Source organism: Oculina patagonica, chromosome 1 (assembly GCF_052425735.1).
Source record: "Oculina patagonica isolate OP01 chromosome 1, crgOcupat, whole genome shotgun sequence".
NCBI classification, from domain to species: domain Eukaryota; kingdom Metazoa; phylum Cnidaria; class Anthozoa; order Scleractinia; family Oculinidae; genus Oculina; species Oculina patagonica.
In genome coordinates this window covers 25,906,151-25,930,330 of record NC_135758.1, presented here as the reverse complement: position 1 = coordinate 25,930,330, position 24,180 = coordinate 25,906,151, and the positions used below count along the sequence as shown (strand labels likewise).

General features: G+C 39.3%; 2 protein-coding genes across 2 annotated transcripts; both read left to right on the top strand.

The window, feature by feature from the left end:
• Positions 1-5,714: 5,714 nt before the first annotated feature.
• Positions 5,715-16,198, top strand: LOC144643273 (quinone oxidoreductase-like). Its single transcript, XM_078502478.1, has 9 exons — positions 5,715-5,907; positions 6,019-6,148; positions 6,896-7,048; positions 7,377-7,540; positions 8,414-8,465; positions 10,167-10,316; positions 11,045-11,146; positions 13,057-13,152; positions 13,709-16,198. Exons 2-9 carry the CDS (start codon positions 6,059-6,061, stop codon positions 13,871-13,873), a joined length of 972 nt encoding a protein of 323 aa, XP_078358604.1. The 5' UTR covers positions 5,715-5,907; positions 6,019-6,058; the 3' UTR covers positions 13,874-16,198.
• Positions 16,199-16,336: 138 nt separating this feature from the next.
• Positions 16,337-23,837, top strand: LOC144645992 (uncharacterized). Its single transcript, XM_078505511.1, has 6 exons — positions 16,337-16,729; positions 17,233-17,311; positions 17,391-17,911; positions 18,507-18,761; positions 19,120-19,211; positions 21,513-23,837. The coding sequence occupies exons 1-6, from the start codon at positions 16,486-16,488 to the stop codon at positions 22,152-22,154; spliced, it is 1,833 nt and encodes a 610-aa protein (XP_078361637.1). The 5' UTR covers positions 16,337-16,485; the 3' UTR covers positions 22,155-23,837.
• Positions 23,838-24,180: the final 343 nt, after the last annotated feature.

Sequence of the window (24,180 nt, the reverse complement as noted above, 5' to 3'; positions counted from 1 at the left end):
TACAGGATTTATAGTTAAAAATATTGAAAATGAGGAAAAAGAGGCAAATGATCTTAGTCATATTTTGTAGAAGTGGGTCTGTTGCGTAAAAAAATTCTAGTGTTGCCAACTTTTTGTAAGAATTAACTCTGAAAGCGGTATTTGAAACCGTCGTACAGCAAAACGAAAAGCTCAAAAAAGGCATTCGAGCGTACGTGGGACCAAACAAATCCGAACTTTTAATCGATAGATTTTTTTCATTTTTACGCAAAACGTAGATAATCGTCAACAAAAGTGATCCGTTCAAAAAAATGTGGGGGTCACCGACCATCTAAGAGAGTTAATTGCAAGCAAAGTTCACGCGACGACTATCAGCCCTATATGTGCTTAGAAAATTTCTTCAGAGCGCGCGCTCGTGCATGACGTGGCGTGACGTTGCGACATGAATTACGTGCGCAGTAAGGATGCGCATAAACAATTAGCGCGAACGTCCTTAATTCAAGAAAAAAAATTAAAAAGTGGGGGAGGGGCTAAAGCCCCCCTAGCCCCTTCCTCTCCGCGGTCCCTGCCCATTTCATATAGTTGAAGTCCCAAGTAAGCTTTTCTCATTCTGTAAAGCTAAATGAGATATCATGCATCACATTGTTCCAAATTTATTCTTCTTTCTCAGATTTAGCTGTAATTACAGTCAAGTACAAACTTGTACGTTTTAGAGTTGCAAGGTCCGAATTTTAAAAACGAACTTTAAAATGACTTTTCATAATCGGTAACAAAAATAACAATCCATACAAAGTGCAGAAAAAGCAAATGTTCCGAAATTGTCATTTGCATCCCTAAAAGAAGTGCACCGTAAGTCCAAAGTCTTGACGATGTAAATTGTCCTTACGCATCACATATATAGTCTGTGAGAGAGGAGTAGGCGAGCCACCCAAAAGACAGCATGTCAGTAAGTCGCGATTCCACAGCTTCACCTAATCATCTCTAGAATCTGTTGGCTTGTTGGAGGGGCCTGAAGGAGTAAAATTGGAATTGGGTATTTGGGGGCAAATGTTTATTGGGAAAATGGGGTTTGGGGCACCGGGACAGGGAAGCGTAAGGGGTTAGAGCTCGGGGCGGAACAATAGACTTGGGAATGGGATTTAGGAAAATAAGGGTGAGGAAATGGGAATTTAATTTGCCCCCTTCCCCTCTTCAGGACACTCTTATTGCCAACAGACTCTAGGGATGGGTGGGGGAGGAGTACCACCCCCATCGTCACTTTCCTCGTCGTCTTCATCCCCAGTCTCTTCTTCGTCACTAGATGCAGTACTAGTCTCTTCATTGATGTCCTGTGAAGCTCGCCGTGCCTCTGCAGCAGCACGCATGCGTCGGAATCCTAGCTCGCGAGTTCGTGCTGCTCTGTCTAAAGCGCGATCCACATTGGCTATCAGCTTGTTGATTTCCATGTTATTAACGGCCATATTAAGGCGTATCTTGAGAAACTCAAGAAGTTGCAAGTGGCTACTCCGCTCGGGCTCCTCAGATACGCGGGGCGGTGCAAGTGCGGAACTTGATTCTTCGTCAAGACTGAGCTCCTCGAGATCGGCGTCGCACTTCGGTTCTTCAAATGGAGATGGAGACGACAAGGACGCGTTTGATTCGCTACCGGTGATAGGCCGTTTTATGCCACCTCCGGGAAAAGTTTCCTTCGAGGAATTCTCGATCGTCGCGGATGGCTGCACAACGATAATCGTCGCATTTGACCCGCCGGGTTCGATCCCAGGACTTTGTGGTTTTTCTTGAATCGGAAGGGCACGGCCAATGACTGTTAAATCCTCAATTGACTGACGTCCTTCACTCAGGCGCTCGCTCTTTGTATCAACATTACCGGCATCATTAGATGACTCTACTGAAGTAATGGAGAGGTCATCTCTCGGTGTTGACGATGGAGAGTTTTTTCGAGAAGCCTTAGTGATTTTTCTTCTTGTTAGTTTGAATCTTCGCTTTCCTTTGGCATTCTTCTCTCGTCCTGACGAGGATACGATATCGTCGCTTTCCGTACAACCTGAACAGCAATTTCCCATCTTTGCGCTCCTTTACAGCTGACAACAACTTTGTAAAGAAATACGGTGAATGATTTTATTACATCACAAAAGTATTCAACTTGACGTCTACATTAGAATGCAGTGTGAATGCGCGCGCTTTAATATTTGAACGACAAATATCAGTAATGAAATTCGAAAAGCTATTTTACAAAACAGCTTACAAAGCATTACGTTTTCGTCTTAACGCTAAGTATAAAATATTCTGCGTCGAGCCTCGTAGCCCTATGTATAATAGGCCTGATTTTATCGCATGAAGCGACTAGGTGTATTTCCACTCCCCCTGGATGGAATGCTAGTCCATCGCAAGGTTAGCAAGCAGCATAACCTAGCCGCTACCAATTTCTACACCTGGGTGAAGAGAGGCACTAAGAGAGTAAAATGTGTTCAGGGACCGCGCAGGGAGAATTTGAGTGTGGAGGGGTGGGGGGGGGGGGGGCTTAAGTCCATCCGGGGGCATGCTCCTCCAGGAAAATTTGGATTTCAATTTCTCTTAGATACCAGAAAATACGCTTAAAATAATTTTATTAGCATTGCTTTAAACGACAAAACGTCGCGAGAAGGAGTCGTTGCTCCACAAAACGTTCGATTTAACTACTCACTGAGTTACATCAAGACACGAACGTTTCTCACCACGTTGAAGTAGCCACAACTGAGATGTTACCAGAACGAATGGAAACAGAAGGACAATGTCACTTTCATTGTTAAAAAATGAATAACCTTTAGCATGAGCTCGAAAACAAACAGTATTGTGTTATAAACTTAAACCATTTGTTCGGATCGAAACTGACCGCAATGATGGAACGGGCTTTTTTTCATGAGAAGTCCACTCGCCCTCAAAAAGCCAGTTTTTGATAAAGGGTATGATCCTGCAGTAGACTAACATTTTTCGATTATAACTGAAAACCTTTAAGACAATTGTCCGCATTTACTTGTTTTTTATGTATCTAAGTTGAAGGCGAGTCCATTTTGGCAATAGTATTTGCTGTTACTTTCGCCATTTACAATCTAAATCAATAATATGGCGTCCAGAAACGATTTTTTCAGTTTATTTTTCGTTTGTTTTTCAATTCATTATAAATTTTTTTCTTGTCAGGCTAAAAAAATTGGGGGGGGGGGGGGGCTAAAGCCCCCCTAGCCTCTCCCTCTCCGCGGTCCCTGTTATAAAGATGTGACGTAAATTATTTAATTAAGGAGTTTATCATCTAGGGAGGAAATCGTGTACAACAAAAACAGCCTTCCCCACCACTGTAGTTTGCAGAATTAGTTGCTACTTCTTTTTAGAAGCCGGTTGTTTAACGAAATGTTACAGTGAGTATGCGTGAAAACACTTCTTATGCTGTTCGCAAAACCCATCAATTGATGATCAAGTCATTCAGTTACCTTGGGTCCACAGTTTCTAGCCCATAGTTACATGTTCCTTAAAAATAGAGGGATCTTTGATCAGCTTCGAGTTAGCGCAGTTCTATTCAAATCATGAAGCTCGCTAAGATTATTTCTAAGCTTCTTTGTTTGACCGCGTATTCTTTGAAAGTCATCCTGTGTCCGTAGTACGAACTCTCTAATCTCCTTTAAATCTTTTTCACTCTGTGATAAATGATCCTCCATAGCTTTCCTTTCCTCGTCGACAGTTTTTAAAAGTTTATCAGGAAGCTTTCCACCTTCAAATTTCTTCACAGCGTCCATGAACTCGCGGGATCTGCTCCTAAGCAACGGAGCGGGTTTTTGTTTGGTCGCCGGGGATCCTGGGGTCTTTTTAACTGGTATTTGAGAGATTCCGTCCCTTGGGCTGTTTCGTGAGCTGATCGCAGGGCTGCCTCTTGGGCTGGGCTTTGGACTTGACTCTTTAGACGTAGGAGCCGAAGGGAGCTTTCGAGACTGCGAGAAGAAGCTCATCTTTGCTGGTCACCTTGTCTACCAAGAAATTATCAACCGAATATTACGCGAACGTGATGCGGTTGTGGTTCACCAACTTTTCTCTGTTGAGTAAACAAGAGATTTATCTGTCACAATGCGCGAAGCATTAAATAAAGCTCGAGAAATTGGTTGTCTTATAGACAGCATGTGTCCTTGTCTTATCCAAGGGAGCATTTGACTAAATGCTGTGTGCTTTTGTCGTTGACAGTCAAAGCCTTTGTCAAACAAACTGTTGTTGAAGTTATTACTGTTTGCTAAACACCACCGTAACGAACACAGCTTTAAATCGACTGCTTTCACGATTTTTATCAATAAAAAGAGAACTGTAAGAACTTACCATAAAGCCAAATAATTATTAGGGACGCCTTGTAAGTGCTGGTTCCAGTAGCAGTGGAAGTTAACGTTTAGTTTGTAAACTTCTTTGATTGCGGTCGACATGTATATGAAAGCAATATCTTTTGTTTTAGATGATAAACTTGATTGCTTATTGAATAAGGAATTAATTGGAGAACTGTTAGCATAAGTAATGCTAAGTAGCTGCACGCCGCCTGACATGGAAAAATGAGTTTTAAAAACTGATCCTGCAGGGCACTTGCTTAAATCAGCACACAGAAGTGATGCGCTTATATGCAAGCGATTCCGGAATAGAGTTTGAATCAGCCAGTTTAAAGTTTTGACGTTAAAAAGCTACGGCAATTGTAGCTTGTGCACTGTGGCGCAGGCGGCAGCAGACTGAAGCGAGCGATGGCTACAATAGGGCGGCGAGCGCCGAACCGCGCAACGCGCAAGCCGATTGTGGTCTTAGTGGCGGTGAAAAAGATAAAGAAAAAAAATATTTCTGCTCCGTCGACGGCCTGGCCTTGAACTCGCTATTAAAACACTTAGTTTATTGTCCCGTGTTTTGAGTACAAGTCCTTCTTTGGGAAATAAGGCAGCGCGCATTTTCCAATTAAGAAATTCCCTTGACCCTTTAGTTTGTTTGATTGCTTTTCCATTTTCCTAGAACTGCTTCCAATCCCTATGCTGGTAGCTTTCCTCAATTCTGGTCTCAATCCAAAGTCTGGGTTCAGCCCCTATGTAGGGCGCGCGAAATAGAGATATTTCAGGGACTGGCCGGACTACTCAGACCCCAGCTTTGCAAGGCGCACACAACAACAATCTCTTGTTCACTGGGTAATGTGTTCCATTCTTTGATAACGTTTTGTGTGTTTTCTTTGAACGGCTCAAATTTTGTAAACTGGAGAAATCACGGCAAGTTCTCGTGCTAAAGCAAGAGAAAACTTTCTTGGATAAGTAATTTGACTGTGATAAGTTTTTTCTTCTCGGTTGAAAACTCTTAAGACCTGGCCAAACGGAGACGCAAGTCAACGAAAGTTTTTAACTTGCATCCACTTGCGTCTCCGTTTGGCCAGGACTTGCGTGCACTTGCGTTCGCTTTGGTCGGGATCAAATTTGCACGCAAGTCAACGCAAGTTTTTCACCGTTTGGCCACCCAACGCAAGTCAACGCAAGTCTTGCTGTTTACTTCAAGTACTGAATTGCAGCGCATGCAGATGCATTGAAATGGCTTTTTTGACTATTTGCGTGCACTTGCAAGTAAACTTGCCAGTCCGTTTGGCCAGCCAACGCAAGTCTGTACGCAAGTTCAACTTGCGTCCACTTGCGTTACCCATACCGTTTGGCCAGGGCTTTACACTTGATAATGGCGATAATTATGAATATATTTTGTTAAACAAGGTCCTTTTTTTAAGAAATGAGTTGTCAAATCGCAGCAAAGTCAAAATTTACAGCGGAAAATCAAAGTCACTGAAATTTGTTGGAAAGTCTGAACCTGTCGAACGGAGACTGGGACCAAGTTTAAACGATAGGGACTTCTGGGTAATCGCCTCTTGTCACGCTTGCACCTCACTGAAAGTCACACAAGTCTACGGTGAGTTCTCCATGCGGATAAAACAGAATTACAAATTGTTTTTTTGGCATTTAGAGCATACAGTTTAGATATCAATGACTAATTATAGCGGCGGAATCTGCTTTCTTGTAGAGGAAACCGAGGGATTTTGCAGAGGAGCTTTTTGAACTCAATGAAGGCGATTCGCGTTTTATCTTTCGGTGGACCCGAAGTGCTGAAACTTGTTTCAGATGTGCCAGTTCCTAGTGTTGCCAGTGGACAGGTGAGGGCTTTTTTCTCTTACCTCATATACTTATACTAGTCTTTCTTAAATAATTCGAAAATAATTCAAACTAAGAGCGGTTCGTTGACAATGCATAGCGTGACTGAATAATTGTTTGTCATGTGGGATCAGGGAGGAGGGGAGGGGGCTCTAGTTGGGTATGGAGGGGCTCCATGGGGTCCTGGATGTTTGCAGAGGAAGTACATGGAAGCAGATTCCAGTTTCTTTAACATGAGTGTAGTATTATTTTACTTAAATCTTGGAAATGGCAACTTTTAACCTGAAACACCTGTGCATGACTCACATGACCTTCCATGGACAGAAAGTGTACAAGAGTGTTTTCTCTGTTTTGTTGTTAGGTTGTATTTTTTTTAAAACTAATGTTAGAGGTTGGGGAATTTGATGCTCTGTGAAGCCTTAAACAGTAGGATATTTGACTGTCTAAAATAGGTCTGCCGAAATAGTGGAGAACTTGATCAAAATTTTCAAAAAAGGTTGAATGCCTGGGGGTTTGCCTGAGGGGTGGGGGTGGGAGGGGGGTGGGGAGGGCGCTCTTGGATATCTGATCTTATCCCTCTATGTTGGAAACCATCAGCCATGAAATACAGAGCCAAATAAAATCAGAAAAATATGAACCTTTGTGTTGTACTGGCAGCATCTCTGTCCTCATCACTCCAGGCGTTAATCGAAATGTATAGATTATGGTAACAGCAACTTATAAATTTCCCATGTATGTGTGCTTGTCAGGTACTGGTTAAAATTAAAGCAGCCGGTGTGAATCCTGTCGATACTTATATCAGAAGTGGAACTTATGCCAGGAAGCCAACACTTCCCTACACACCAGGCTCTGATGGTGCTGGGGTGGTTCACAGTGTGGGAGAGAATGTGAAACAAGTTAAAGTGAGTTGAAGTCTTCGAGATAAAATAAGAGAAATTCATAATGATTAGCCGCATATATCCTGTTTATATATAGAGTCTTACAAATGTGCAAGGCAGCGAGGCGAAGTTCTTTGTAGGCGGTAGTCCATCACATGTTTGTTAGATTGACTCAAACATGTCTCACACGCTGTTTTTGTAACATCTACTGATTAATTGCTTTATCCAAGCTCCGAGTATAAAATTTAAAAAATGTATTTCAAAAGAAATTGCTCTCCTTATTTGAATTATAAAATCATGGTAAGCCAGTTATAAGTCAAATAAATATGTGGACTGATTTGTTTTTCACCAGGAAGGAGACCGTGTATATGTATGTGGCAGCTTAACAGGGACCTACGCAGAGTTTGCTTTGTGTAATACTAGCAGCATTCATATTATGCCAGACAATGTTTCCTTTAGTCAAGGAGCAGCTATTTATGTGCCTTATTTTACTGCTTACAGAGCATTATTCCAAAGGTGAGGCGATGTTAATGATATAAATGACAAAATATAAAAGTTAACTAACACTGCGTGGCTCTGAGGGGGTGGGGGGGGGACTCCGGGGGTATATATTTCACCCCTTTTTTGTCTTAAACAGGATATCTTTACTTGGACCACTAAATGCCAAACAGGATAGGCTTACATGTATATGCCTAAAGAGGTGTAAATTTATGCAAACTTAGCCACGACTAGAGTTTTCACAAATTCTTCTGTATCGCTGTCATTCGTTTATTTTGGCATTGATACTCAGCCTAAATTTCGATTACAGCAAAGCCAGTGAGGTACTTGTTTAATGTGTTTGACAGGGTATCAAAAATTGGCATTCTGTCTTTAAAAGGGTATGTCAAGTGTTAAACTTACATGTTGCAATGTAGTGCATGTATGAGATAATGGGAGGTTGTTTTTTTTTTTATGTTTTATTTTTTTTTTATAATGGGAGGTTGTTCCTGAGATTTCTGTTATATATTGTATACATGTCTGCAGCTGAGACACCTTTTTCAATTATTAAATGAGGACATATCACATGTTGCCTCAAAACTTTATTTGCTACTCCCTGAAGTAACAAAGTTGCATACATGTAAACTCTCGGTACATGTAACAACAACTTGAACATTTGACTGAACATACATTTTATGTGATCAGATTTCCAGTCCTGACACACAGCAGATTTGTGCATATATAATTTTTGATTACAACAAACCACTTATGGCAAAACAGTTAATTGTACTGCTTGTCCTTCAGTGAACATTGATTTCTCAAAACAAGAAGTAAAATGTTTGTTCTCAATGTATTGGCCAGTGTCATAACAACTATCGCTGACATGGATTATGTTACAATAAATTATTACAGGCTACATGCCAAGGCAGGAGAGACAGTGCTAGTCCATGGAGCCAGTGGGGGTGTATGTATTATAAACTGAAATTGCGTTTTCAATATTAGCTGTCATTAATATTACAGTCAATACATAACTAGTAATACGTGACTCGCAGGGCCTTGCGAAGCTCTGGGTTGGGGAGGGAGGGGTGGTCTTATAAATAAGGAGTGATAACCGGTTTTAAGCGGTGATTTGTTATTGTTGCCTTGTAATGGACATGGCCGCGACACCCTCGTTCCCAGGGTCTACTCCGCTTTGAAAATGGCGGCTCTTTCTGGTTCGTAAAGAGGTATAAAGCGTTGGGAAGCGCAGGCTATTTTCAAAATCATCGGCAAATTATTAGATATTCGCATTTTGGACATTTATTTCTGGGCATTAAAAAAGAAAGAAGAACGAACGGCAAGAGGATTCGAACCCTCCGCCCGCACGCCCCTGATGGCCAAGAAAGGTTTATAGCCTGAATAGCTAGGCGTTGAGGGAGTATTATGTGGAAATCAGTGTTATTTTAATCCGAAAAGAAAAACGATAAAAATGAAAGGCTCAGGATTCGAACCCACAAAAAAAGTAAAAAAAAACAAGAAAAAAAAAACAACAACCTTAGCCGGATTCGGACCCCTGCCCTCAGTCCCGAAGATCTGATTTGAAGTTCGACGCTCACACCATTAGGCCACCAGCGCACGACCGTGTGACGTCATTTCCGCCACACACCAAGCTCGCAAATATGACCGTAAACTCCACACGAGATTTCATCCCGCCTGAGCCCTTTGAGGGACAAAATTATACACCCCGCTACGCTCGGCCTTCGGCCTCGCCTCGCGAGGAATTATTTTTATCTTGGGTGGAGGGGGGTGTGCTCTCTACATGTTGTACTTAATATACTCGCATTTTACAGTTAATTGAACTGTACAACAATGCAAAATTTCATGCTTAAGTATTGCAAAAATAATTTGTAAGAATGAACTTCCTTACACATGCCTACCTTTTAGGCAAACATGAACATGCAGATATAAACCAAACCTGATTCATTTGATAGTGACTTTTGAAGGGTGCAAATGAAACAATTTTATTCATGTCAAGCTTAAAAAGTTTACAACTGTATCATGAAAACAAACAAAAAATATTAATTTTAGCAACCCTCCAAGTTTATTTTTTTCCTTAGTGGCCATTTGGTCACGGACTGCTCAAATTTGGTCGCCAGTGACAAATTATTGTCCCTAGTAAATAAAGTCGCCAGGCTGGTGACTTCGGTTCCAATTTAGTCGCCAACTCCAAAATTTTGGTCCCCATGGCGACTTAAATGGTCTTGATGACTTGTAGGGTTGTTTAGACAGTTACTCTTTTTTAAAATACAGGTATGATGAACTCCTGTCATTCAGTGCCAAAGTAGGGTTAAATGTATTGGGGGTGGGGGAGGGAGGCACAACACAAGCAGTTGAGGCGAGCTTCTAGGGGGTCTGAAATTTTCAAATCTGGGGTCTCTAAAATAGCATTTCCAGCCTTCTAAGAGCATTTTCCAACAATTTTGAAGTGACTAGAATTATTGATCAGATCTATATGTTACTTGAATGAAGAATCCAACAGTATCCTAACATTATTACTATTCTACTTTTGAATATTTTCATTTTGTGTTAGCCAATTTTTTTTTTTTTTTTTTGGGGGGGGGGACGCCCCCTGGACCCCTCCCCATGCTACGGCATTGCATTTGCTTAGATTGATGTTTCTGTTTAGGTTGGCTTAGCAGCCGTGCAATTGGCCAAGGCTTATGGAATGAATGTTCTAGGAACAGCAGGAACTACTGAAGGTGAAAAGGCGGTGAAACAGGCCGGGGCTTCTCAAGTGTTCAATCATAGACAAGATGGATATGTTCAAAATATTCTGGTACTAAACAAGTTGTATTTTGATGTACATTTATCAAAAACATCTAGTCATCCAGCTCATGGCTCATTGAAAAGCTTCATGCACTCCTATTCTTGGTGCTCAGATAAATAAAAAGCAAAATAAAATAAACTTGTTTGTTCAACAAGGGTATGACATCGCAGTCTTAAGACGGACAAACCCATGGCCCTTGATTTCCCAATCAAATTGGAATTTAATTAGAAATGTTGGGTTTTGTGGAGGGATGAAAACTAGAAACCCCAGAGAAAAACCCTTGGCGCAAGGATAAGAACCAATAACAATCTGGACCCATATGATGCTGGGTCTGAAATTAAAGTGTGGGCCACATTAGTGGGGGGCGAGCACTCTTACTACTTCACCATCCCTACATCCTCAATAATATGCATTAATAACTTAAATATATATATATATATATATAAATAGTGACCCTTTTAGGAAATACACTTATTGCTTATTGCAGCTATACTAAATCATTTATTAAATGTTCATAACAAATGTTTTATTAATTATAATTACTGGTTATATAGTTCATAACTTTAAATACCGGTAGCCGTTCTTGTAAGTTATAATATACACCTGTAGTATACAACTTTATGTTAATTAATAATATATACTAGACATACCCTTAATGTTCAGTTTAACAAATTTAAATTACTTATTAAAATTACATCTATGACATTGATATTTTTCTAAAAAAATCTTTTCTTCAGGATGCAACTGGTGGTCGTGGTGCAGATGTCATTGTAGAGATGTTAGCAAATGCTAGTTTATCAAAAGATCTCAAGCTTGTAGCAAACAAGGGACGTATAGGGGTATGGCTGCGTTTTTAATATAATGTGAAAAATCAGTTATCTGACTCTTTGGTTACAATCAACTTCAACGAACATACTCGTTCGTAAAAAAGAAAAATTAAAAATAAACAAATGAATGGATGAGCTAAACAGTCTTTTTGTGCTATCCTTAGACACATGTAGTAGATGGCAGTTGTTAAGCTACTACTGTATTAGTGTTTAAGATCATACACAATCATTGAATGTTAACTGCCCGCATCAACTAGAGGGATATTTTGTCAAGAGGTCTGATCTTTACAGTAGATGTTAAACGTCATACCCTCAAGAACAGATATGGGTCAGTCTTCATTTCAGTGTGATGCTGCATGTGAGTGGAACAATTTACCCAGAGTGATAAGAGAATTGAACACTCTATCCTAGTTTAAGACCCATATTTTTAAACATTTCATGGAACTAGTCAGTAAAAATTATTTTTTTTTCTTTGTTCGTGAGCGGGCGGTATTCTACAAATCCTGCAATCTGATTGGTTCCGGGAGCGGGCGGTATTCTCCAATCCGGCCCTCGACAGCGGGCGGTATCCGTTGCGAGATGAATCGTCGAGTGTACTTTCCGCGCGAAATCATTTTGCAGCGTTGTACGAACGAACACATGAAAGATTTGCTTAGCAAAATCGAAATAGCCGCTCACCAACTGTTGTAAATGCGAAAAGACAGAATAGAAGTGGAATTAAAGGCCTCAAAGTTCTTCTAAAGGCGAGTGTTGATTTTGTTTATCGACAAATTAAGTTCTAGTTGATAGTTTGTTGAGTTTGTGGTTGTTTGTGTATTTTGCAATCATTTGCACGCCATTTTAATACGATAAGCTGCGCCGGTTTTAAACTTCAATTTTGAGTAAAAACTGTCTTTTTATCGGCCACTTCTTTGCCAAAACAAAACACTAGTTGCCATCATTCAAGAAAATGAGATTCGTTAATTAAAAACAGCCAAAATAATTCTCACAATATTGTGCCGTACGTCCAAACTTCGCATTTCATTCAGTTAACACAAAATAATTATGCTGGGAATCAACGCAGAGCTTATTAATTTGTTAAATACAAGTGTGTATAGCTATACCGAAACTGTCTTTCCGTCAGATAGTTTTATTTTTCGGGAAATTCTCAAACTTAGCATCCTGCGAACAGAGTTCTCAGTATCAAAACATTCATCGGGAAGCCGGAATCGGCGTTTAGTTTGGTCAATGATACTACTTCAATTTCTTTGATTGAATCTCTTCAGTGTTAATTTAATATGCTGAACCTTTCTGTAAATACGGTTCATTTAATTTATTTCGAACTAAATAACAAACAGCATTTTACACTCTTGCTAACCCGTCGATCGACTCAACATTGAAATTTAATGGCGCGCGTATACAAACAAAGATTTTGTGACACAATCTTTCTAGGTTTCTTTTAAAAACAAATAAAGTAGGAAAAAAATAAAAACGTTATTCACCAGCCTAGGTCGGTTTGTATTGGGAAAAACTGTGCCCTCGGTCTTGGAACCGCCCTCGGCCTGCGGCCTCAGGCGGTATCCAAGACCTCGGGCACAGTTTTTCCCAATACGGACCTCCCGGCTGGTGAATAACCTATATATATAATTCTCAGGATATTTGTATTTTTTAAATGTAATTTTTTTAATAGTTACATACATATATATGTCTTTGCTGATCGCCAGTTTATACCAGTCGATCTATGGATCATTGATTGGCCCTTCAGGATGACTAAATGTTTTTTGTATTTTTTTCTTTACTTACTTTACATGCAAGAGCAAACTGGCAAGTAAATGCTTGTCTATGTTGTTTCCCATTGGTACAGTGCCCTGAGCTCTTTACCCCAGCTAACCTTTAGGCCCATTTTGTTATGTATAACTGTATCAACCATTGCGATTGTTTAGGTTGTTGGCAACAGAGGAACAATAGAAATTAACCCAAGAGAAACCATGGCTAAGGAGTCTAGCATTGTTGGTGTTATGTTAGGTCAAGCTAGTGAGGTATGAAATGACGCTTGATACATGTAAATTTTACGAGTGGAATGAAAGGATGACGTTATATATATATTGTTTATAACTACGCAGGGTTATGTACATTGTAATATCGGATTCTTACATGTATATTTTATCCTTAACGTCTATCTTGTACAGTATGTACGTAACATACGCACATTGTAGATTATAACGTAAGATCCTATATGGGATTAGGCCTGATTTCTGCCGCCTTCTGGAAATCTAGCCATATACTGATATTCATCATCTCAGGGATTGGATCTCACTTTACCGGCATGTAATTTAATGTGTTTTTTATACATATAATAATTTTTATTATATATTAAATTAACAGATATAGGTTTCCCAGCTACTTAATTTTATGTATAGCTTATCCTGGTAACAAGCTCTTTTTTTAGGTATAGCTATTATGTATAGGTTATCCTGGTAACAAGCTATTTGGAATTGTTGTGTGATCTAGGCAACAACAAGAAAATTAATGAAATTAAAAATAAATGTATGATTTTTTTTTTATTTCTGTTTTTATACTGTCACAATTTTTTAGGGTGAGCGACAAGAAATGGTATCTGCAATAGCAGCTGGGCTGGAGGCAGGTTTTTTGAGTCCAATAGTTGGACATGAATACCAGTTGAGCCAAGCTTCAGATGCTCACAGGGATATTATAGAAGGCAAAGGAGCAAAAGGAAAGTTGGTTTTGCTAACAGAATAGAGCGTTATGTGATAGAGACCTTATAAGCATGCTGACAAATTTCTAAACATGCTTGTACTACGACAAGTATACAGTGAATCTTACTGAGAATACAAAGGAGAGAGAAATTATCGGTAATTATAGTTATAGAAGTCTGCTATTAAATATTATTTTAAAGTTAGACTAAAGGGAGCAAAGAGGCAGTTAAATGTCTCAACTCCGTTTATCAGTTTCTTGTATTTGGCAAAGAATGCACCCGATAATAGAACTGCATGTTTCTAATGCAATGATTTTCATAGAAAATTGTTGGTACAGTGAAGTGTGCATTGCAGTGCAAAAAAAACTTAAAAAACTTTGGAAATTGTTAAAGGAAATGTATTAGAAGTCTAAGAATTAGAGAGTGTTTTTTTACGTCAAGTTTATAAATGTTTGGATCCATAAATACTGTATATTTCTCGTCACTGCTGGTAGAAACCGTTAAATCCTGACCAGGAAAACGCGGAGAATGTAGTGTCTAAGACAACATTTTTCGCAAGCTAAAAGTAATTCCACATTATTTTGTTAATGAAATAACAGTAAAATAACTACATTTTTAAAATATTACTATATTCCTGAAACAGAAACATGGAAAAACATGTGGATGTACAAACTATGTAATTCACAATAGTGCGTAGACATGAAAATATGTAGCGTATTTTTACAGACGTTTTGGAAACGTTTTACACTCCTTCTTATAAAAGCGTGAACACTAAAAAATATGTCTGGAATGTTTGTGTTTAGCCAATCACATGCGAGAACTTCAGACCGCAGAAACCACAAACAGTAAATGGGTTTCCATCGGTCACGGAGCAACTTTAGTTCTTATTTTGTTTCAGGATACACGCTCTGTCTTTTTTAAGAATTTAAAGAACTGCTATTCTTTCGTATCGAGGGCCACATCCAGAACATGGTTTCAGGGATTTTTGAAAGAAAAAAAGGACGGTTTCTCTAGCGACGATATACGACATGGTTCAGTGCATGCAGTATGTTGTAGACATGTCTAGACATAAGATGTAAACACGATAAACCGAATATAAAATACAAAATTGTGGAGTTTTCGTTACTGATTGTAAATCTTTTCGGTAGAACAAGGGATTCGATTTATTTCGGCAAACGATTTCAACCCTTAGGCAATTAGAGGTTCCGTGAACGTAAGACTGCAAAGGCTCCAGACGAAAACTATTCAAAATGTTGGTGGTGATTGGTGCAAAGTAAACACCTCAATCGCTCAATCGTTTGATTTTCGCTTTTCCTTCCCGCTATCGTTTCGCTGTTATCGAAGAAACAAACCTTCCTTCTATCAGTGTTTAGGTCTGCTACAATAGTTGGGGATATATAAAAACCGGAAAATGCAAGCTTACCTCAGTACAAATTGTAACATGCCATCAGGCGAAGGGTAACTGCAGATACGAATTCGTTACAATTTTTGAAAATTGGCGGCAACTGGGGCAAATCGTAGCGTCGGGCGCATCGGTTTTTCAATTTTTTCTATAAAAAAAATCACTCAAACCTATTCTTCAGTGGAGCAGTGAATGTTCTCAAAAAGGAAGGAATTACAATTAGTGTGTTTACTTGTAAATTGGAGCGAAACGAGAACCAAATATTGTTCCGTGACCGATGGAAACCCATGTGGTTTCTGCGGTCTGAAGTTCTCGCATGTGATTGGTTAAAAGACAAAGAACATTCCAGACATATTTTAAGTGTTCACGCTTTAATAAGAAGCGGTGTAACTTCATAGGTAACAACCAACTTTATAGTCGTTAAATGGTGATAGGTGTTACGAAATGTACTTGTTTGAATAATGTTTTAAAAGCTCTAATTAAAATATTTTAAAGTAATGGAAAACCGAATCGTTGAGTATGCTATTTAGTAATTCACCGCCAAATTACGTGGCAACACTACCAGATAAAGCACATTAAAATAATGTATTTCTGGGAACTACGGCAAGCAAAAATGAGTGGCCGTGGGCCACACATACATGGCTTAAAATCCTTAAATATAGAGGACAAGTTCCTTAGAGAGAGTCTCAAGCTACGAATGTATCTCGGTGTCAATTCAATGTAAAATGTGCAATCATGCAGTTGTGCGTATTATGCGAAACGATGGCCATTTTTGCTATTGACTGTTTCACAATCAAATGGACAATCATGGCATATTTGTTCACATCGTAAATCTTCAGTCCTTCAGCATCACTAAGACTACTCAGAAGAACACTAAGAGAAACATTTACAATTGAATATGTGTGAAACTAATGAATTTGTGATAATTATTGGTGAACATCTAACAATAATAAAGACAGTAAACATTGCAGTAGCACCTTACGTTGGATAAAAACAATTAATGTTAATGTTAACGACGAGTATCCCCTAATCACCCCTACCCTTCCCCACTTAACTTCTTCCTGTTTCGCAGAAAGGGTAAATTAGCTCCAGGTTAGAAAGGTCAGAAAAGTGATATTTTCTGTCTGAAGTGAAATGATACCATTGAATAGAAAGTTCTAGCGGGTAAGACGTCTTTACATTATACCGTTCTTGTGATCAGTACAGACTAACACAAGATAAAGCTGTCGATACCGAGTGCCCTAAAGTACTGACATGGATGCAAAAAAACACCCAAACACAAAATGGGACAAAATCAACAAATGTTCGCTCGCAGTTTCTGTGATTTCGTTGCTTCTCGCTGCCTCTTTGTTTGTGAGAATTGATGTTGTACACAGGAAGCTTGAAAACCGCATTCAGGGGATTGAGGATGATATGCAAGGAAAAGTCCAGAGAATGGTGCAAGCGACATTACAGTCATATGCAATACCTACAACAAGAAAGGGTACAGAAAAGAATGGTGAGTTTGGTGAATGTGTAACTCTGTGCTACAAGTCGCTTCATAATATTACTGCGTCATAATGAAAAAAAAAAAATGTCGCTCAAGTTGTAAGCTAAATCACTTATTCTTTTCTAGCCACCTTCAGTAATTTACATGTTGAAGATCTTAGAAGTAAAATTGTCCTATATAGATAGTATTGACTGAAACCACTGTTGTCGAACCAAAAAGTATTGAGGAAATATTGTTTGGTTTATATTACACATTGGCTGATAAAAAAAAAACAACAACAACATTAAAACATTTTTGAAAGAGGTCAAACCCCCCCTATGATCGATCTTTCTAGAATGACAAACATTCCAACCCAAATTGATACAATATATACTTGATGACAAGACGTGAATGAAATTTCACGACATGTTTCGCGCGTTTGACGTCTTTCGGGTTAATGGTGCAGTACAATACTGAGAGGAGAGGATTATACGCTACTCGTTCTGATAAATAAACGTTTTTGCACCACACAGATGCCACAAATAACTTAGAGGCAGCTTCTGCACCACCCCACACACACACGAAATGTCCTACAGGCCCAAATCCTCCACAGTATCTACGCATCCGTCAGTCGCAGAGATCAGCCCCGCTCTCCTGGTCCCCAGGCCCCCTCCGCTCCGGGTCCCGGCAGCGAAAAGGCCCCTGGAAAAACTGGACCCCAAGGACCCACGGGGTCCTACAGGAGCACTAGGACCCGAAGGGGAAAGCAAGGACCCGAAGGAACACAAGGAATAAAGGGCCAAAAAGGCGAGAAAGGATCTACTGGCTCTCTTGGGGCAAAAGGAGATGTTGGACCGGTGGGCCGTCCAGGAATCAAAGGCTCCACTGGTTTCAAAGGAAACAAAGGTAACAGGGGCGCTATGGGCCTCCAAGGTCCAAAAGGACACCTTGTTGTTTCACCAAAGATACACATATTTCCATTGTCTCAGGATGTCTTTATCAACAAATCGGCAATATTTTACTGCTGGGTCGATGGTCACACGACAACGAAAACAACATGGCGAAAGCTTGGAGGTGCTCTGATTGACGACGTGAAAAATGGCGATGTCCTTCATATTAGAAACGTCAAAAAGTCACATGCTGGATCGTACTTGTGTTCGGCGTTCACTGGTTATGGAATTTTCAGAGCTATCAGCACTTTATCAATCAAAGGTAGGGAATAATACCGCTTATATGTCCTTTACCACAAGTGATGGATGTCATGGAATGATATTTCCTTTACCACTTGCTATTTGATTTGTCCACACCACTTTATCAATTCCACTCTATTCTTTTAGCTCTCTTATTATCATATCATGATTGTTTTCTAGTTAAGCTTTTTCAAATTTTGTCTTTGTCTAGCAACACGCCGCAATCAACTCTTAACTAGTTATTTGAGGGTTGATATGATTTTTACTTTTATCATTGATTTGATGAAGTTGACGTTGTTGCTGTTGTTGAGGTTCTTTTTGTTGTTGTTGTACCAGTGTAACTTGATTGACTGGTGACTGGCTGGCTGGCTGGTTGTTTTGTTTAATATGTAATTGTAACCATTATTAAATCGCGAGAAAGCATGATAGAAGCCAGACGATTATCAATCGTGGATCCTCTTATAAACGAGATCAAAATTAAAAGCACAATTGTATGGAATGGCTCTTTCGATGATAGTGTAAAAAAGTTGGCAGCCAACATGACAGTTTCTTATAGATAACTTCACGATACTATTTATGTCACAATGGCAATAATTAGGATACATTGATTTTTGTAGAACCGCCGATGTTTACAAAGAAACCTCCTGCACAGGTTTTCGCGGATCTTGGTTCAACTTTGACGCTGTGTTGTGAGGCTGATGGTTCAGTATCGTGGACACGTGCAGAACAGCCCCTGAATTTGTTGTCAGCTTTTCAGCAAAACGGATGTCTTACAATAAGCCATGTGAAGGAAGAAAGTGCAGGGAAATACACTTGTCGTGCTGCAAACAACTTTGGATTCTCAGAGTCGACTACTACAGTAATCGTGACAGGTTGCATATATATTTTTGTATTAATTAGGACTTCTTTCTCTCTTTATTAGACTACTACGGCTTCAGCTTTTTTAGAATCTCACAAACAGTTCTAATCGCACGAAGAAATTGAACGTTATTTTGCTCGGAGAAAGCAATGACTTCAATCCATCCACCCCTCCCTCCGTCCCTCCCTAGCCTCCCTCCCTTTACCTACCCACCCACCCATTCACTTACTTTGTTACTTTATAACAAACAAAAACGCGAAATAATATGCCAACAATTCGGACACTTTTCCGCCACAGTGGCGTACAAAATTAAACCTGCCAGCATAACCCTTCGTATCACATTTAATTTTTTTGTCTTTTCAACTTTTCAGTGGGAAAATCATGTGAAGACGCGTGGAGCAAAAGAAATGGCAGCATGAAGGATGGGGAGCACTTTCTTGCAATTAAAAATCAATTCTTTAAGGTAATTTCACCTAAGCAAACTACTTTTCTCGTTTAATGATCTATGCAAGCTAAAGACAGCACGTGGGTTTGCTATGCTAGTGAAATTCAATATTAATATGTAAGAAAAGTTTTCGGGGGAATACAACAGATAAATTCAAGAAAAAAAATTTGTTAAATTCACCGTTGACGAGCCGAATAAGAACCGTCGCTTGAAGAAGTCATACTTTTTTAGGCGTTTCACGCTTTTCATCAAGAAAAATATGATACAGTAAACACCCGCGAGTAAGAACCTAACATTAAAGAACATGTTAGGCAAAAATTTGCAAATTAGATACCATTTTTATAAGAACCTATTTAGCCTAAAATTTGAAAACAGGTTCTTAATTTCTAAAATTGATTGAAAATGTTTACTTCTGGGAAAATGTGACCCTCCACGGGAAAACAGGGACAAAGGTGATAGCACGCTCACAACACGCTAACATAGCACGCTTAGTGTGTCCTAAGACACGCTTTATGCGCATATTTAATTCGTACAACAAAGACGGACACACTAGCTTTTGTTTCAGTGATTCTAACGCGCTAAACCTTTTGTTAAGATTAGCGTGCTTATTATGACACGCTTAGCGTGCGAGAAAGCACACTAAGACACACTAGAACACGCTTGAGAAATAGACACGCTAGAACACACTTGAGAAAAAGACACGCTAGAACACGCGTGAGCAAAAGAAGCATGGCAGCTTGTCTGAATAAAACTTATCGAAGTTTTCATGTTGAAAGCGCGTGTTCGCTTGCTAAATAAAACTTATCGAAGTTTTCCTGTTCAAAGCGTGTGATCGCTTGTCTAAATGAAACTTCCCGTTATCGAAGTTTTGTCATGTTCAAAGCGTGTGTTCGCTTGTCTAAATACAACTTATCGAAGTTTTCATGTTCAAAGCGTGTGTTCGCTTACAAATCTGAATAAAACTTATCGAAGTTTTTATGTTGAAAGCGTTTGTTCGCTCGTCTAAATAAAACTGATCGAAGTTTTCATGTTCAAAGCGTGTGTTCGCTTACAAATCTGAATAAAACTTATCGAAGTTTTTATGTTGAAAGCGTTTGTTCGCTCGTCTAAATAAAACTGATCGAAGTTTTCATGTTCAAAGCGTGTGTTCGCTTACAAATCTGAATAAAACTTATCGAAGTTTTTATGTTGAAAGCGTTTGTTCGCTCGTCTAAATAAAACTGATCGAAGTTTTCATGTTCAAAGCGTGTGATCTCTTGTCTAAATAAAACTTATTAATGTTTTAACCCTCGGACGTACAAGGGGGGGGGGGGGTGGATGCCACCTCCCCCCATAAGGTTTTTTTTCATCCTTTACGGATGTGCACGCCTTATTGTTATACGAAACATAGGAGTTTCCTAATGAAGTGTGTTCTTGAACACGCTTTAAGCGTGCTTAAACCATTTTTGTTTTGTTTTGAAGTGGAAGCGTGCCGTGAGCGTGCTATCACCTTTGTCCCTGTTTTCCCGTGGAGGGTCACAAATAAGATATGATTAGTGCTTCATTTTGACATAAACATTATGTGGTATGCAAATTTTATACAAGAAAAAGGCCGAATACCACTAAAATCTCTATGACAACATTAAACTTTTTTTCTTCAGAAATTAAGAACCTATTAAGAACCTAAAATTAGCCTAAATTTGTGTTAATAACCCTTTATGTAAGAACCTTTTTAGGCTAACCTGAAAAACAATAGGTTCTTACTCGCGGGTTTTTGCTGTATTTGGAGCATTTTTTCACTTGTCGTGGAAATGCACTGAAGAATTGAAAACTTGTACCTTGCTGTTCTGTTTTACTTTAGTGTCGGGGAGGGAATAAATGGTTGTCTTGGCCTGGACTAAGTATTCTGTGTGCAGTGTTTCTAGAAATTGCTTTATCTGTCAGCCGTGTTATCCTCTCCGGCTTGTGTTTTCATTAGTTTGTAACGCCGCTTAGAATATATTTCATTCTTTGTGAGTAAGACTTGTTCTCCAATAACAATTACGGTCAAAAGGGAACCAGATATAACTTTTATTGCTTGGTTTTATCGTTTAATTATCTTGGGTTTCAAAATAAATGTTGTTTATGCTGTACTGTTAGTTCTGTTGTTATTATCGCTGTTTATTGTTGTTGTCAGTGTTCTGAGTCTGAGAGATCAGTTTGCGATTGACCTTTCTTCAGCCGGTGTTTTTAAACAACTATAAGAGCTATAATATGTTCTTACTGCGACCTCGCAGCTACAATTGTGATAACCCTCCCGTTATTATATTTGAAACCTGCTTGCACATTCTCTTAAATCAGGTATACTGTGATATGGGCTGGACGTTGATCGCTCGATTCTCAAATAACGACCCCAAGAATTGGATGGATGACCAGGGTACTTGGTGGTATGATCGCCGCGGTGCCGTTGGAAACACGACAGATCCGTCCATTAACGCTGACATGATCTCGCCAGCGTTTTGGTTAGCCAGCGGCAGAGAGTTTAAGATCACGCGCAATGATGACCCCGGTCACATTCCTTTGTTGTGGACCACAAGTAACTGTTTGGCAGGAAAAACATTCCGATCTAAACTAACAAGTTATGGTGACTTTAGGCATGGGAACGTTTGGTCCAACAGTAACCGATGTCGAGGAAGTTGTATGGTTAAGTATGGCGGTCGATACGAGTCAACACAAGGGTTTTATCAAGCTAAGTGCAGTAGTGATATGCAAAGCGCCAACAGAGTCGGCTTCTGGTGTAAATTTTACAGTGAAGGATCAGTGATGATGATTGGCGGAGGAGGAAGTGGTTGTTCAAGTGCTGATCACGGGATTGGAATAGCTTCAGGTGATTCGGCATTTTTTGTAAGACAAGGCCACTTCTATAAACATGACTTTGGTTATGACGTTTCATCAAAGTATCTTCCAGTGAAGACCTACTCTTTAAACCTGTGGATCCGTTGAATGAGATTAATCACCAGCTACATATGTTCGGAAGTTTCTTCTTAGATCATACTCCAGTTCTTGGTTGTTAACGAAAAGTAATTTCAACTTCATCACGTGGTAGGCGATGGTTTGAATACTATGTCATATTTCATTTTACCGCTGATCAGATCTCTCAGTAGATCCAACGAATAGCAGTATATTGTGTGCGGTCCCTTGCAGGTTTAGTCTTACTTTTCCTGTAAACCATACCCTAGAACCAAGAGAAAATAAGGGAACTGGAACTTAACACTCAGAATAACATGTAATTGTCCCAGCAATATTCTCATGTTATCAAGTAGACAGGCCTAGCTAAAATATTAAACAAAATAATTGACTCAAAGGTAAAACGATCTCAGCAATCAGTAGGTCGATTTAGTATTCTGCCAGTTTAAAACTGAAACAGGCTTGGTTTTGACTTAAAGCTAACTTACTTTTCTCTTTATTAGAATGAACCGATAAAAACAAGACGTCTTGATTCGTAGCGAAGTTCTCCCAACAGGTGTCAAGCAAAATGTGCAGCACGAGAAAGGAGAATTTTAATGCCATCAACAATCTCGTTCCTAGTGCCCGCCTTATATTCAGCGAAACGTGGAGTTTACCTCGGTGTAAGAACCTGTGAATTTTTGTTTTGTTTTGGAGCTATTGTTTTCCTGCTTTCTTTCTTGGTCGTTCTTTGTAACGGCACTGGTGAGTCTCACGGGTTCTTACACGGAGGATGAGCCCAAACGTACCCGCGGAATCTGTTACGTAAAATCGTGCATTGTTTGTCAAGTATTGAGAACCGCTTTTACTCGACACTTACGAAGGTTTGCGATTAAATATAAATGACATATATTTTTGATTTGGGGTTTACGTCATTAATTTGGTTATGATTAAATGATTGTGGAATTACCACAGATGTGAAAAGGTTTCAGATGAAGATGTGGATTTATTTTCAATGGAATAAATGATAGTAGGAATAATTTTGAAAAGTGGCGCCATATATATGCATGTAAATAATATATATCTGACTCAAAAGTAATTTGTGATTTTCGCACTAGTTCAGCGTTTTTCTCAAAAGGTTGGTAGTTCCCGATGAACCAATTATATTAATAAAAAAGTTTCCAGGTTTATTTAAGGGGATTGTTGTCTCTCGTAAGTGATAATTACAAGAGATATGCCCCACCTCTCTTCACGTTTATTTGTAGCCCAGTGAATGGTTTCATTCAGAAGTCTGTACAATTCACAATGAAGTGTAAGTTTTCACGATTAATTATCCTTTAATATCTACTGTACTAGTTACCAGGAAAAAAGTTCTTGAAAGGTCTTTGAATAATTGTACCAAATGAATGATTACTAACAAGAAATGTATCTATGCTCCGCCCGAAAAACTGATAGATTTTAGAAAGATAAGTTAGGGGAAGCGAAGATGAGAAGAGGAGCCGCAGAGACATCACAACTGTAGAGTGCCAATAAATAATTCTTCAAGCTCAGTTTTGTTTTGCGCCGAAAATTGACTCAGTGGAGTGCTTCCGCCAAGCGAAAGGAGCCTCCTGGACCTAGGAAATCTGTTACACCGTCATGTAGAAGAGTTTTCGCGTAACTTTAGCTTTTTTTAAAATTTCTACAGTTAGAGAGGCGTTCATTTATTCAACTGACTGTTCCTCCTTACTTCTTTTTTGAGGTGGTTTTGAGTCAAAGTTAACATGTTTGCATGTGGTTGTAAGACTGATAAGTGTATATATATTAAAGGATTTATCGTGTTATAATTTCTCCTTGTGCAAAAAGTTCGTAGTGTAACAATACATACGTTGCAGCTCCATATTAAAATATTGATTGGTAACCTTCAGTTAAGTTGAGTACTGTCGAGTCAAGCAAGAGTTGAGCGTATGTATGTAGAGCTAAACCTTTAATAAGTACTGCTACAGGGTTCGTACGGGTCATGGAAAACATGGAAAACCTGAAAAGTCATGGAGTTTGAGAATTTTGTTTCTGCATCGGGTATCTGTTACTCGTTGATTATCGG